Genomic DNA, 15,371 nt, shown 5'->3' with positions numbered 1-15,371 from the left:
TGGGGGAGAAAAAAAGAAGGAAAGAAAAGAAATTTCTCTCCTGCCTAAGCAGGTGCAGGACTCCTCTGCTGTTACTCTTCTCACCCATCACATTTCACTGAGGATGACAAACTGTATTTTCTAAGAGAAAATGTTGTGCCTTGTCTCAGTAGGACACAAACTGAACACACACTGTTGAGGGGACATGTAGTTCACACACACAAGTATTAGGACACAAACTGAACACACACTGTTGAGGGGACATGTAGTTCCTGGTAAAACCTTCACAAAACAGAAGAGCTTTGCTGGGCTACTGCAGTTTTACTTTTAATAGTTCCACAGTTGCCTTTCCATTTGTCTATCCACAGGAAGGAAATGTAAATCTCAATCTGGAAAAGGGAAAACGTCTGAAACTTGTAAACTTGCTATAATTCATAATTATGATGGGATAGTACAGATACCTTAAAATACCTTAAAAGATAATATTCATTAACTTAAAGTTCTGAAGTTTTCCCTTTCATGTTAAGAGTTATTATTATCATGAGCTTGTAAGTAATAGTGGGTTTTTCTCCCCATGAAAATTTTACTTTAAGCTTATATTGCCATAACTTTTATTTTGAAAAATAACTGTACTCTACATTATCATACCAATGTTATTTATATGCTGGTCTGAGAGTCTTCTCACTGTAGATCACAGGAGCCACACCTTTTAAACACCCTTCCTGTGTCTCTCTGGGCTATTGCATATAATATGCACATATGCACATTCTCATTTGCCCTATATTTGTACACACAAGACGTGTGCCTTACACTGTACTTCATGTTTTGTCACCTCTCAGCATATTCTGGCAATCTTCCCTCACTAGTGTTCTAATGGTATATACAGGTGCCTCATTTACATTTCCCGTTGCAAGCCAGGTGTGGTGGCACAAGCCTTTAATCTCAGCACTGGAGGCAGGGGCAAGCAGATCTCTGTGAGTTGGTGTCTAGCTTGGTCTACAAAGCACAGTCCAGGACAGCCAGGGCTGTTATACAGAGAATCCCTGTCTTGAAAAACAAAACAAAAACTTCTTACTTTTCCAGCTGCATAGCATTCTATTCTCAATGTATATGTTGTGGTTTATTGTGGTGGTTTTGTAACATGACCATGAGTTCTCAGGCACTCTTAGCATGAAAAGATGAAGTTGCTCCATTTTGAACCCAGGTGATTTGTAATTACAAACCAATAAGTTGGCAGATGTGATGATCATCTGACTTTCAACCTCAGTCATACATACTATCTGGCTTCTACTTGGAGCATCCTGTATTGAAGCATGTCTTAGAGATTTTATGATTTTTGTTCTCATTAGAGATTGGTAGCAAATCTTACTTACGCTGAGTTTAGCAAAGTGTCCTATACAGAGAACAAAGATAGTTCTATGAGTTTGGAAACTATCAAATTTTAAAATAATTTTGTATTCATGTATAGAATTCACAGAGCTCAGTAGAAATCAATAGTTTGTTGTTTTGTTGTTTTGTTTTGGTTTTTTTTTGGGGGGGGTTGTTTAGTTTTGCTTTGGGTTTTTTGTTTTTGTTTTTGTTTGTTTTTTTGTTTTTGTTTGGGTAACATCCCATGAAAATCTTCCTATTTAAATCACTCTCGTTTCTACATATTACTTCTCTTCTGGATGATGAATCTTAGTACTTTTCTTAATTTTTGACACCACAAGGTTATTATATTGTACTATGCCATCTTCAATTTCTTCCTTTATTGAAATAATATACTCAAATCTAGGAAAATTAGGGCCTTTCTTATAAACTATTTTGAAATTCATATTATGCATCAACCAAGTTTAAATAACTCACTAAAATAGGGGCAGAGGAAATAATCTGCCACTCCCTCTAAGCACCCACCCATGCTGAGAACAAATGTTCTCTAATCAGTCACATAGCATATGCATATACAGAGAAATGAAATATGCCATGCTAGTTAGACTTCTAATTCTGAAAAGAAGAAATGTGTAATAGTTCTAAAAGATTCACATACTGTCTTTCCAATTTCTAAATACTACAACATTTAGAATTTAAGGGGCTGGAGAGATGGCTCAGAGATTAAGAGCACTAGCTGCTCTTCCAGAGGTCCTGAGTTCAATTCCCAGAAACCACATGGTGGCTCACAATCATCTGTAATGAGATCTGTTGCCCTCTTCTGTCATGCATGCAGGCATACATGCAGGCAGACCAGTTGTACACAAAATAAATAAATCTTTAAGAAAAAAAAAGAATTTAAGCAAAGATGAGACTTTGGAAGTAAAGGTGTGAGATAAGAAAGGTAATACAGGTTAAGTATATATTACAGTTTGAGCATCTCTAACAAAAAAAAAAAAGAATCTAACCCCTAAATGTTTTGAAATACAGAACTTTTTGAACACTAGCATGGCAGTCAGAGTATTTCAGATTCAGAGCATATCAGATTTTACCTTTTCAGATTAGGGATGTTCAACCTGCAGAGCCTATGCAAATATTCTAATTAATTAGTTAATTAATTAGCTAGAACACTTCTCATCCCAAAAACTTTGGGAGAGATATTCTGTATAGGTATATTCCAGGTGCTATAAACAAACAACAAAACAATTGGGCCATAAAGCATAAAAGCCAAAGGTCACATTATATACTGTTTCTGATATGAGAAACCAGGGCTCTGAAATGAAATAGGTAGCACCCAGCAGCAGTAAGAATGACTCTGAGGCTATGTAGGAATGGAATTCCATGGTGCTTGGAAGTCTCTCCTGAAGTCAAGGAAAAGAGCAAGTCTTTATACATACCTTATTTTTATTCTCATAGAACATAAAAAGGAGTAAATGGGGTTATTTTATAACAGCAACGTGATTAAAGAAAAATATCTAGAAACATATGAAAGCAACACAGCCGGGCGGTGGTGGCGCACGCCTTTGATCCCAGCACTTGGGAGGCAGAGGCAGGCAGATCTCTGTGAGTTCAAGGCCAGCCTGGGCTACAGAGTGAGTTCCAGGAAAGGCGCAAAGCTACACAGAGAAACCCTGTCTCGAAAAAAAAAAAACAAAATAAATAAATAAATAAAAGCAACACAAATCCATTAGAACTCTTCCTCCCCTACCCACAAAAGTATAGAAGCTTTGTCAAAAAAAAAACCCCAAACCCTGAAAACACATATTTATTCCTTTTAGAAACTATGAAGATGTTATTCCCATTATATTTAATACCTCTTAGTGATGATGAAAATACAATGCAAAAGAGCTGAGCCCAAAATCTTCTCCAGAATTGCCTACTTCACCTCATAATAGGATTACAGTTTTCATTTGGAGAAGTTCCCCCGATCGTTTCCCAGGGATTACTACCCTGGTAGACAGTTATGAACTACTTTGCTAGCTCTCTCCTGCAACACCTCTGCCCATCCGCCAGTGCCATCAGCAGGTGGAAGTGCTCTATGCTTGCTCTCTGCTTACACAGGTGTGGAGGCTGAGGCAGGAGAAGCACACATTCCAAGACAGCCTGAGCTACCTAGTGAGACCCTGTCTCCAAACATGAACATGAATGAATAGATGGATGGATACTGACTTCACATCTCAGCGTTTTCAGTTTTTCAGTCCCTTCCACCACAATTGAGAACATAAGTCCACACCTGACAGCCCTTAGTTAGTGTTGTATCTTATTAGTTTCTTCTCATCATCTCGAGTATGCATTTTCCATATGCTAATCAGGACAGTCTTAAAAAGTCAAAAGTTTAGGTGTCTTCTTTACCCTCTCTGGATGGTGACTCACCAAGCCTCCTGGTCTCTCAGTCTATAGCTATGACCTCTTCCACTGCTCTTCCCCCAATCTCCATGCTCTAACCCATGGCATCTCCAGCTCTGTAAAACTGCAGCTGTTACATTTGCAGTCCCCATTGTCCAGAAAACTCTTCTTTCTCTTAAAGTTTTGATGGCTGATTCTGACTCATGTTTCAGGGCTCTGATTGTTACCTCTGAAATATCTTTCCTGGTCGCCCATCTGAAATACTTTCTGCCTTTGTTCCTTGCTTATTATTCTTAAATTATAGTGCTTACTGTACATAGCTCAAGTGAATGGAAGTTCTTCAGCATATGAATAGCAAAATAGGCACTCAAATATTTGAAAGGATGGCTGAATGGGCGGGTGCAGGAGGGGGTCTTGATTTAACATTTAAAGATGCTGGAAAGAACCTGAGTGAAATGTGAGAATTATAAAAACAGAATAAAAGAACCTTGAAGGCCTGTGCTTACGGAACTAGGGGAAAGATTCTAACAGGAAATGGGCATGGCATTCCACTAGAGTGGCAGGAGCAGGTACACTTCATCCTTAATGAAGATTTGATCTCAGTGAAGCCAAGTTTAACTTAAGAAACAATATGAAAGACATCCCTAAAATGGCATAAGTGGGTTATAGTAACACAAAGGTCAAATTTTCATGTTCATCAAGACCCTGTTTGTTCAGCATCATAGAAGGTATGCGCTGTGCCAGGGCACTGAAGAAGCTTAGTGACACTTGTCTCCAAAATGCTTTACATCTCTTGCTTATCATGACAATGTGACTTCTCAGTGGGTCTTTGGCAAATAACATGAACATTTAAATAAACTTCACCAGGGATTGTGTGCAGAAAAGGGCCTTGCATATAAATCATTTCTTCTTATTAACACATAACCAATCTTGGTTCTTCAAGTATGCAAGAAGATTTGGAAATTCAAGACTGACAAAGTACATCTAAAGACTCAGTATCAGTCTACTGAAATATAGAAAAATGCAGTTCCGAAAGAACTAAGATTACACATCCAGTTTGAACTAAGGCACAATCTCTAAATTCAGATTTTTCCAAGGATAAGACATAAGAGGGTCACTAAGAACATAATTCCAAACCAAGCGGTATTTCCTAATGATCACAATAGTGCATAATAAATGACAACTTGTGAGAACTAAATTTATGTCTGAAGTTTTAATTACTGTGCCTAAGAGATCCATAAAACAGAAATGCCTCTAATCTGTAAGCCCCTTGGCCAAGGACAGATACTCTCTGAGATGATGGAAGCTATTTATGTAAGATAACAAGTTACATGTTTTTGATCCCCTAAACAAGTTTGTTTGACCCAACTACATTGGATGTACTTAATCGAATGTAGGCAGGAGGGACGCAGTCAGAAAGTATGTCAGGATATATGCTTGCCCCTGATTGGATCTGGTCTTTTTAAGCCTCTGAAATGTGACTCTTCACCATTTTCTGAGAACCCTGGAATGGACCTGGCCAGAGTCCATAATCCTGGCCAGTATTTAACTAAAGGTTGCTTCAAATTTGGCTCAAAACTTTGGTAGTGGTCTTATTCTCACCCAGTGAGACAAATAAACTTACCATTTCATCACTGAAAACATGTCCTCCAGTCTCAGACCTTGAGAGGGCCAGGCAAATATCATGACAGGCTCCCAATAACTCAGTTAAGAACTAGGCCTCAGCCGGGCGGTGGTGGCGCACGCCTTTAATCCCAGCACTCGGGAGGCAGAGGCAGGCAGATCTCTGTGAGTTCGAGGCCAGCCTGGTCTCCAAAGCGAGTTCCAGGAAAGGCGCAAAGCTACACAGAGAAACCCTGTCTCGAAAAACCAAAAAAAAAAAAAAAAAAAAAAAAAGAACTAGGCCTCAGTTCACAAACAAGGGGCAATGCCCCTGACACTGGATGAAGCGCATATGCCTGAGCAACTCCCCTTCCTCACTCCTCCCCTAACTCCTCTTCCTCACCCCTCCCCCAAGTAATAATCAAACAAGGACAAAGCCTTGGACTTGTCCAGTCTTGCCAAGAATGTAAAAGCTATAGCCTTAGCCCACCCCTGCCAGCCCTAAACAATCAGAAATGTACTAATATGATAGCCACTTGTGTAAGCCAATCCTAAGTAGAATGGTCACACTGCTTTTAGAATTCCTTCAGCTGCGCTTAAAAGGAGCTTACACGTCTCCCTCAGTTTGATCGACATTTTACAGGTAAGCGACCCAACATGCATGTGGTATAATAAATGCTCCTGCTGATTGAATCGTGACTGGTGGTCTTCTTGGGACTTCTCACAGACCCTAACAATCTTAGTCCAAGAATGGGGTTGTGCAGGGGGAATTCTAACTGCTTGTCAGAAAACAAGACGAGTTTTATTGCCAGGCAGTGGTGGTGCACGCCTTTAATCCCAGCACTTGGGAGGCAGAGCCAGGCGGATCTCTGTGAGTTCGAGGCCAGCCTGGTCTACAGAGTGAGTTCCAGGACAGGCACCAAAACTACACAGAGAAACCCTGTCTCGGAAAAAAGTCTTGTGACCTCACTTTCTTCAAAAACACGAAATTTTTCTTGGAATGTGCTTTTGTGCCCCTCCCAGGGGTATTCGATAGGAGTGAGCTGACTTCAACTGCTGTCACTCATGTGCCTCTATGGAAAAACATGTTTTTGCCATGTGTGGCTTGTCCTTGTGATTGAACACCTTACTTACGTGATTTTGGTTTGGTTTGGTTTTCCATTTGTTTTTTGAGACAGGGTTTTATCTGTGTAGCCGTTACTGACTGGAACTCACTCTGGAGACCAGGCTGGCCTCAAACTCAGAGATCCTGCCTCTGCCTCCCAAGTGCTGGGATTAAAAGCATGTACCACCACTGCCCTTAATCCTCAGAGTATAAATTGCCTGATGCTCGAGTAAAGTTGAATATTGCGTGAAACTTCAGTACACCTTATTTTTAGGTCCCACATGCCACCAACTAGAGCTGTAAACACTCAAGCAATTAAATTTTTTTTTCACATAACACTTTTTTATGGATACATGCATATGCCCTGGCACGCTCATAGGGCCCTAAAGCTAAGTTCGGGATCTGTCTTCTCCAAAGTGCAGTCCTCTGGTGTTCTTTGTTTTAGTGCAGGCAAATAAACCATAAAGCTATAGAAGCAGAATTCTTGTAGATCTTTGCCATCGCCATCTCACTCCCAAGAGCCATCCACCAACAAGTTCAATCCGATCTACTCTTAGATTTGCTTTGGGTTTTGACTGGGAATTAAGCCCATGGCCTCTTGTCTGCTAGTTAAATGCTATGCCACTGGGTTTGATTTCCATCTCTTTCTTCATTGTTGCTACTTTTTGAATTATTTTGAGACAGGATCTGGTTAAATTGCCTTGGATAGCCCCAAAGTTGCAATTCTCCTGAGTGGCTGGGGTTATAGGCTTGTGCCACAATGCTTGGCTCCTAAACCTCATCCCTGGGCATTCTATCTCTAATACAACCTGAGTCCAAGCAACCAGCATAATTCATCAAATTTACCTGAATTACTACTGCAATTTAGTAAGACAGTTATCCTCATGTGCTCTGGTAGATCATTTAATTCATTTATTCTATAGAGTGATTTAAAATAATGACCTGACACAGTTTTTTGTTTAAACAAAATTTCTTTCGCATGGCCTATAATGCCCTGGAGTCAACTCATATTCATTGTAGGGTCCCTTAGTGGAGCAGAACAAATCACTCAGAATTCTAGTATCTTAAACAAAAATTTAAGATCAGTGCCAACAGTTCAGTTGGGTTGTCATCTACAGTCTCTTATGTAGATACAGTAACAGTTTGGATTGCATTGGTGTCATTTGAAGACCCATCTCTGAGGTGTATCTAATACATTCACATGGCTAAGGGCTGGTCAGACATCTTTCTTCTATGTGGCCTTTCTGCATGGTTGGTTTTGGCTTTCTCTAGTCATGACTGTCTCCAGCTATCCCATTTCCTACATGACAAGTTACTTTTTTCCATAGTGTACTTCTGAAATATCAAAAGCCCAAACGGTATAATCTCTTCTCATTTAGCATCTAAACTCATTCAGTACATCTTCTACCTTATTCTGGACGTCAAAAACAAGTCACAGGGTCAGCGTACATTGAAGCAGAGAAATTCTACAGGGCTGCAATACATGAAAACAAAGTTATAGGGAGGAGAGAGAATCTATGGGAAATATCAGCCACCTACCTCTCTAATCTCATTTTACAGCATGTGCCCTACATCTATCTCCACTTTAGCAACACTGAACTTCCTTCCCCACTAGGGCTTACCATACCCCATTCTGCTCAAGTTTTTTCCCATACTTTCTTTGCCTACCATCTGGTATGCTTTTCATCTGGATAACCTCTGTCCCATCTTTAAATTCCAATCAAGGCTCAGGAAAGCCTTTCCAGTCTCCTTTAACCAGGTTAAATCACAATGTATGTGATCAAGGTACTAGACATGTTTCTTCCTTTCTTTCTTTCTTTCTTTCTTTCTTTCTTTCTTTCTTTCTTTCTTTCTTTCTTTCTTGTAAGAAGCATAAATATTTATATGTAACAAAGGAGTGTACAGTGTTGAAAATCTACAACTTCTTGTTAAATTCACATTTGCACTTCATCTTTTTTTTTTTTTTCCTGGAGCTGAGGACTGAACCCAGGGCCTTGTGCTCTACCTCTGAGCTAAATCCCCAACCCTGCACTTTACCTTTTTAAACAAACATTTATAATCATTATTTTATACAGATATAGATCTGTAAATACAACATCCAGTTCAGTGGTCCTTCAGCATTTTCCACTTAATTTTTTTTAAACATAAAACAAGTTATAATTCCAACGTCCAGAGTTATTTGAAACTGGAAAATACGTTCTCTGTAGAAAATAATAAAAATTATAACATTTCCCAATAAGCCCTTTTAAGCCAAATATTAGCTGAATTATACATATAAATATTGATTAGATTCTGGGATACAGAAGAAACCTATCTTCATTTGTTCAGAGAGCTATGTTTTACTTAAGTTGTATAAGCGAGATTCCTATTCATCTTCCCCTTTATTGTTTGATTTACAGCAGACATTTTTCTATAGGTTAATCCATAATCTAAAAAGATTTTAGCCTCCCCTCCTGAAAGTACAGCCAACATATCCTTTCATCAGCTTGATACGGTACAAATTTTTATCCTAATAGTGAAATGTTTCACTAAAGCATGCCCAGTGATTGGGCAAAACCAAAACTTAATATAAGCCACAGTCATCCTAGGGTCCTCCCTGCTGGTAGCCTCCCTGGATCTGTGGGTTGCAGTCTGATTGTCCTTGGTATATCTAGTAACCGCTTATGAGTAAGTACATACCATGTTTGTCTTTCTGAGTCTGGGTTACCTCACTCAGGATGATATTTTCTAGTTCCATCCATTTGCCTGCAAATTTCATGATGTCATTGTTTTTCTGTGCTGAGTAATACTCCATTGTGTATATGTACCACATTTTCTTTATCCATTCTTCAGTTGACGGGCATCTAGGTTGTTTCCAGGTTCTGGCTATTATGAATAATGCTGCTATGAACATAGTTGAGCATGTATCTTTGTACTAGCCGTGTTTCTAACACAGTCCTGTCCCCTTTGCATTTTGTATTTCTGTGAATGAAATACATTACATCATAAGAGAAAGGAAACTAGTCAGTTTTCCCTTTCCTACCACAGCTTGGCTAACATGCCAGGATTCGTAGATGAATAAAGGAAAGAAACAAACCTAGACCTGTCCCTCTGTATGTAACCAAGGATCTCCTCCCTTTCTGAATTACACTCAAGCAATAAGTCACGTTCCCATTGTCAATACTCTGCACAATTAGACAACCTGGAATTCAAAACATTTTCACAGATTTTGCAAAGTGAGCCAATTAATTTTTGCTCAGCTGAGGAAGTGCCTCCCCAAGAAGGGACTGTGGGCATGTCTGTCAGACATTTTCCTAATTAATGATTGGCATGGGAAGTAGCAGTCCACTGCAGGCAGTACCACCTTTGGGCAGGTGGTTCTGGGTTGTATAAGGAAGCAAGCTGAGCGAGCCATGGAAAAAACGAGCCAATAAGCAACATTCCTTCACCAGCCTCTGCTTCAGATTCTGCCTCTAGATTCCTACCTCCAGCTGTAACTTGTAAGCTAGAATAAACTCTATCCTCCCAAATTTCTTTTGGTGATGGTGTTTTATTACATCAACAGAGAAGCAAACTAGAATGCAAATGTAAAATTATGTCATTCTCCCATACATTGTCTAAAACATTAGTAGATCTGTAAGAGAATCAATTAATATAGCCAAACTATTAAGGCTTGTGGTATTTTTTTGTCCCTACTTTCCTTTCAAATGAGACTAAAGCTGTCTTTGATTTTAATTTCTATGCCTGAACAAAAGCTGGCCAATATACCATGGAGCATTGCAGTCAGGAGAGAAGTCGCACTCTGTAGCTACCCAATACTGACAGTGGAGACCACTAGCTTTCTACTCAGAAACTCAGGTGGATATTTCCAAGAAATACATGTGACTCTTCTGGGGCAAAACCTAGTGTCCAATGTTAAATACCCTCCACTACATTATTAATAGTCTACCTAGAAATAAACACACCATAATTTTCAACCCCAAATGCACTATTTCTTCATAGGAGATAGGAACTAAAATTTATGTCCTTAGAAAGTGAGAAAAAGAGGAGTTGAAGAGGTGGCCCAGTGGTTAAGGGCGCACATTATTCTTGCAGAGGATCCATGTTTGGTTACCACCACTCACAATGGGTGGCTCACAATCAACTGGAACTCCAGTTCTAGGTCATCCAATGCTCTCTTCTGGCATCCTTGACCACTTGCAAAGACATGGCGCACATACATACATACATACATACACACACACACACACACACACACACACACACACACACAAACACACACAGTCTGAATAATTATAAATGATATCATAAACTAAAGTTAATCATCAAAATATACATTCAATTTCTTGTCTTTGGATTCCAACTAAGAATTTTACTGTTTTCGTCTATTAACAGAGTCTGGTGATAACAAATATCTTAAAAATCTGAACTGATTAAGCCAGAAGTTTATTTACTCTTTCTCCCACTGCATGAGCCCCATGAAGGCACAGTTTTGGTCAGGCTTACTCAGAGCAGTACAGCACATGGTACACTGTGGTGCCCCTAAAGCTGCTGAATGAATGAATGCTGATGGGGTTCAAGATTTAGAACATGTGCAAATAGTTCTTTGTTATTAATCAAGAAAAAATACTGTCAAGATGCAAATAAAATGACGTTATTTCACATTCATGTTTCTTGCGTCATAGGTATTGCCCATATGAAATTAGTGTTTTAAATATCTCACTCATCTCCTTCATCGGTACCGAAAAAATTATTCTACTACAAGGCCAAATGAGCTCTTTGATTAAACACACCCTTAAGAGTACTGGTTTAAAAGTTCTTTAGAGTGAAATTACTTCTCTTCAGCGGTTGATCTGAAAGTACCACACTTCCTCTGTGGTTTGAGGAATCTGATCAAAGTAAGGAAATCTATAGAAAATAACGAAGGTCTATGCAGGTCTGTGTGTGTGCGTATCAATCATGTATTGTTGTAACTACAACCTGACTAAAGGTAGGAAAAGACGGCTCCATGACAGAGCATGAAAACATGTCCAAACTCAGTCCCCTAATAAATTGTCAAATACTTTCTCTCAAATGACTAAGTTAAAGAAACTGAAATATTCGTTAAGGAATCAGTGAATAAATATTATTCAATATTTATTTCAATATTGAATAGTACAATATTAATATTGAACTGGCCCACTAAGGGAAATCCCCCAACTTGGTTTCTGGTGAAATTCTGGCCAACAAGTATAACCTGTAGGTTTTCTGTGGGTGAGTTCTGTCGGACTTTGCCCCTTTCCTCTCAAGCTGTCAATCACACTGAATTACTCCCAACTAAGCATAGTTTTCCTTTGTCTTGCTTAGGTGGGCTGAGATCCTCGAAGCTAATTTTCAAGTTATACAATGTTAAACAGAAATGCTAAATGCCAGGCAACTTCAACCTGTTCCAGTGTGGCTCCAATTTCAGACACGAACTTAGGGAAAGTTGTGTTACAAGACACGTGACCTGCTTCTATCTTCAAAAGCATTAGCTTTGGCCTCCTTGGGCCTTTACACTTCATTCACATTCAGCCAAAACAGAAAGACGGAGGAAGCTATGTTTGCACGTGCCATATTTAATGGTCTCTGCAAGGCTTGCCTTCCAGACTCCTGGAGTAATAATCATCCAGAAGGCTTTGAACAAAGACAGATCTTTGAATAAATCGAATCCTTCGGTAAACAGACTTCTTTTTCCTCACCGCACCATTTACCCGAATTCCTTTTTATTCTACACTGGAAATACAAATAAAAATATATACAGTATGAACTCGGGTAACTTTTGGAAGTTAATTTCAACCTCACCCAGATGTGTACATAAAAAAATTTTCACTTTCCCTTCTATCTGCAAGTTCTTCATTCACCACTCAAGCTGTGACACACACTTCTCCTCACAGGCAGGACTATTACCCAAAGCCTAGGGATTTCAGACATATTGGGAATATTGGTTAACTCCGTCCCTTCTGGTTAGGCACTTCCCTGGTTGCATTGGGCTGTGGGGTGAGTGTAAGAGACTGTTTGGTGCTCAAGTCCTCTCAAGGACAGATGCCAAGGTGAGCAGTAATCCCAAGTACCCCGGGTTTTTCAGCAACTCAAAGCACTTGTGAATGACTGAAGGATCTGCACCACCGCCCAGCTACACTTAGGGGCTGCTTGGGAAACAGCAGCACAGAGCTCGGGAAATTCACGTCAGATCCTAAACCCGGGTGAGAAGTGCTCAAGCACACACTCCCCACACCACTAGCAGCAGCAGCGAAGCCCTGCAGCGAGGCTCTCGGGCAGGCAGGCACCGCCTGGGAAGGCAACGGTCCGCATCCTTCTCCCCCAGCCCAAGTGAGAGGCTCTCCGCCCCCGCGCCAGGGCTCCCCGGCATTCATCCTTCCAGACCTTTCCGTGAGCAGCAGAAAGGTCTACGCCGGCCTTACCTCTTGGGCTGCTCTCCTGCAAGTACGGCGGGGCGGTGGGAGTGACATTCCCGGAATGGGAGGCTGACAGCAGAGGCGAACGTTCGTCCACCCCGTCAGCAGCCATGACTGCAGCAGCAGCAGCAGCAGCAGCAGCAAGGCCCGCCGCAGGCTGAGCTGGGTTGCGGCTCCGGAGGAGGAGGTGGTGGCCAGCACGGCTGCCGAGCTGCTGCTGCTGCTACGGCCTCCGGGAGGGCCCAGGATGTGTCACAAGGCAGGAGGCGGGGGAGGGGAGGGTGCGGGACCGAGAGGCGGGGGGAAGGGAAGCACGCCGGGAGCCTTGCTGGGGGAGGGGAGGGGAGAGGAAAGAAAGAGCCCCGGAGGAAGAGGAGGAGGAGGAGGAGGAAGGGAAGAAGTGGTGGAGGGGCACCCAGCCAGTCTGAGAAAAGAGGGAACAGATTAGGACTGTTTAGGAAATGGGGGAGGGGAAGAGATCAAGTAAGCACGAGGAGGGGCCAATGGCATGAGAGGGTGAGGAATCTTTTAAACTTAGAGAAAGAGGATAAAGAGCAGCTTGGAAAGGCACTAAAAGAAAAGGCCTGTACTTGATTACGGGAAAATTAGAGCAATGAAGTTCAGCTCCTCCAAGAAGAAGGGGGCTCTAACTTTGCTGATAAACTTTGCAGTTGAGTAAAGAAAGTTTATTTCTTGGGTATCAATTCCTTCTTGGAAGTTTCTCCTTTGTTGTGAATCTTAGCCCAGTATCTGTCGACTAAGGAAGATTTGTGCGGACTCGTTGGGGTTTCCTCTTTTCCTTGGTGAATTTTTAGCAACATGAGTGCTGACATTTGATTTCGGCACTTTAAGCATAGGTGTTGACTTTTACAACTTTTGTTTCACAAAATAGGCTGTCACTTCAGTTTTTACAATAATGGGACTTATGTAAGACAATTAAATCTTTTTCTCACAAAAGATAATTTTTTAAAAAGCCATTGGGCTGAAGAGATGGTTCAATGGTTAAGGTGCCCATTGGACTTGCTTAGGACACAAATCCAGTTCTCAGCACCCACATTAGGTAGTTCACAAACACCTATAACTGCAGCACACGCAATCTAATGTCCTCTTCTGTCCCACACACACCACACCACACACACTACACCATACACACCACACCATACACACACACGATTTTTTGTTGTTGTTTTGTTTTTCTGAGACAGGGTTTCTCTGTGTAACAGCGCTGCCTGTCCTGGAACTCACTCTGTAGCCCAGGCTGGTTTCAAACTCTCAGAGACCCACCTGCCTCTGCCTCCCGAGTGCTGGGATTAAAGGCATGTGCCACCACCGCCTTGCTTATAATGTTTTTAAAATACTCAGCGTATTTACTGTCTTATTTTCTATTTACATTTTTTCTTCTTTTGATGGCTTGCCATATGATTCCAACATAGTTTACATTTTTTAAAAAAGCAAATCAAAATTTAGAACACAACCAAATAAAAATGCAGCAGGAATAAAAATTGTACCCTGGGATGATAGCTTTCCTGCTATGGTCAATTGGGAAGGTCAGTTACTCACTTACTTGGGTGTCCTCACATATCCAGTGGGTGGCTGAAGGCAATGCAGGGGAACAGCTGTGCAGGGGGCTGGTAGTTGCACTCTTACGTTACCATGACTATAAACAGCAGATATCAGACATTTGAAATGACTCAAATCACACGCAGAATCCTCAAATTGCTCTCTGAAGACATATCTTTCTTCCTTAATCTATTAAGTACCAGCTGGAAACCCTAAGAGAAGATAAAGAGTGGTGTTTTCTTTCATGCAGCATCTTTGGACGGTCGATAACAAGAAGATACAACACATATAAGTATCCCCATATGGTATGATCTCTATGGGCATAAATGGGTCGCTAGTAGCCTGGGATATGAAGACTCAAGATGTAGTACTCCCTGCAAAAAAATAGTTTTATCCTTGCAAAAGGAGTGGTAGTACTTCACAGTTGGAGTCTGAAGACTACTGAGTTGAAAAAAGTTACAAAAAATCCACAGAACCCTACTTATACCCTAGTTATGGTTTGGATTGTCCTACAAAGGCTCATATGTAAATGACTGGTTCCCCACACTAGCAGTATTGGGAGGTGCTGTAGGGGGTTAAGAGGTAGAGCCTTTGAGTCATCAAAGGTATATAGCCTTGAAAGAGATTGCATTGGTAAGTTATAACTTACTGGTCTCCATACTCTGCATCATGTGCGATGTAGACAGTTACTCCCAAAGTTGATTTTTCCATTGCCATCCACAGCCCTCATTAGAAGACAGCCAATGCCTTGTATTTGAATTTCCAGAGTAAGCTAAATAAGCCTTCTGTCTGTAAGTTAGTTGCCTCGTGTATTTGGTTGTAGTAATGCAAAGATGACCAATAAATACCATGTTCTCCACTCCTCAAACTCCATTTATTTTATTTCATTTTATTTTTTTGGTTTTTTGAGACAGGGTTTTACTGTATGATATGGCTGTCCTGGACCTCACTGTGTA

At 40.8% G+C, this 15,371-nt stretch overlaps 1 protein-coding gene across 1 annotated transcript in view; it reads right to left on the bottom strand.

The window, feature by feature from the left end:
• Positions 1-13,084, bottom strand: part of Pip4p2 (phosphatidylinositol-4,5-bisphosphate 4-phosphatase 2) — a 61,569-nt gene extending 48,485 nt beyond the window's left edge. The window contains exon 1 of the mRNA XM_059253886.1: positions 12,862-13,084. Coding sequence (XP_059109869.1) covers positions 12,862-12,967 — 106 coding nt within the window. The 5' untranslated portion in view covers positions 12,968-13,084. The remainder of the gene's footprint in view (positions 1-12,861) is intronic.
• Positions 13,085-15,371: the final 2,287 nt, after the last annotated feature.

This window comes from Peromyscus eremicus, chromosome 2 (assembly GCF_949786415.1).
Source record: "Peromyscus eremicus chromosome 2, PerEre_H2_v1, whole genome shotgun sequence".
In the NCBI taxonomy this organism is placed as follows: Eukaryota; Metazoa; Chordata; class Mammalia; order Rodentia; family Cricetidae; genus Peromyscus; species Peromyscus eremicus.
The sequence above is the reverse complement of the archived record's forward strand: the minus strand, read 5'-3'. Positions and strand labels throughout refer to the sequence as shown.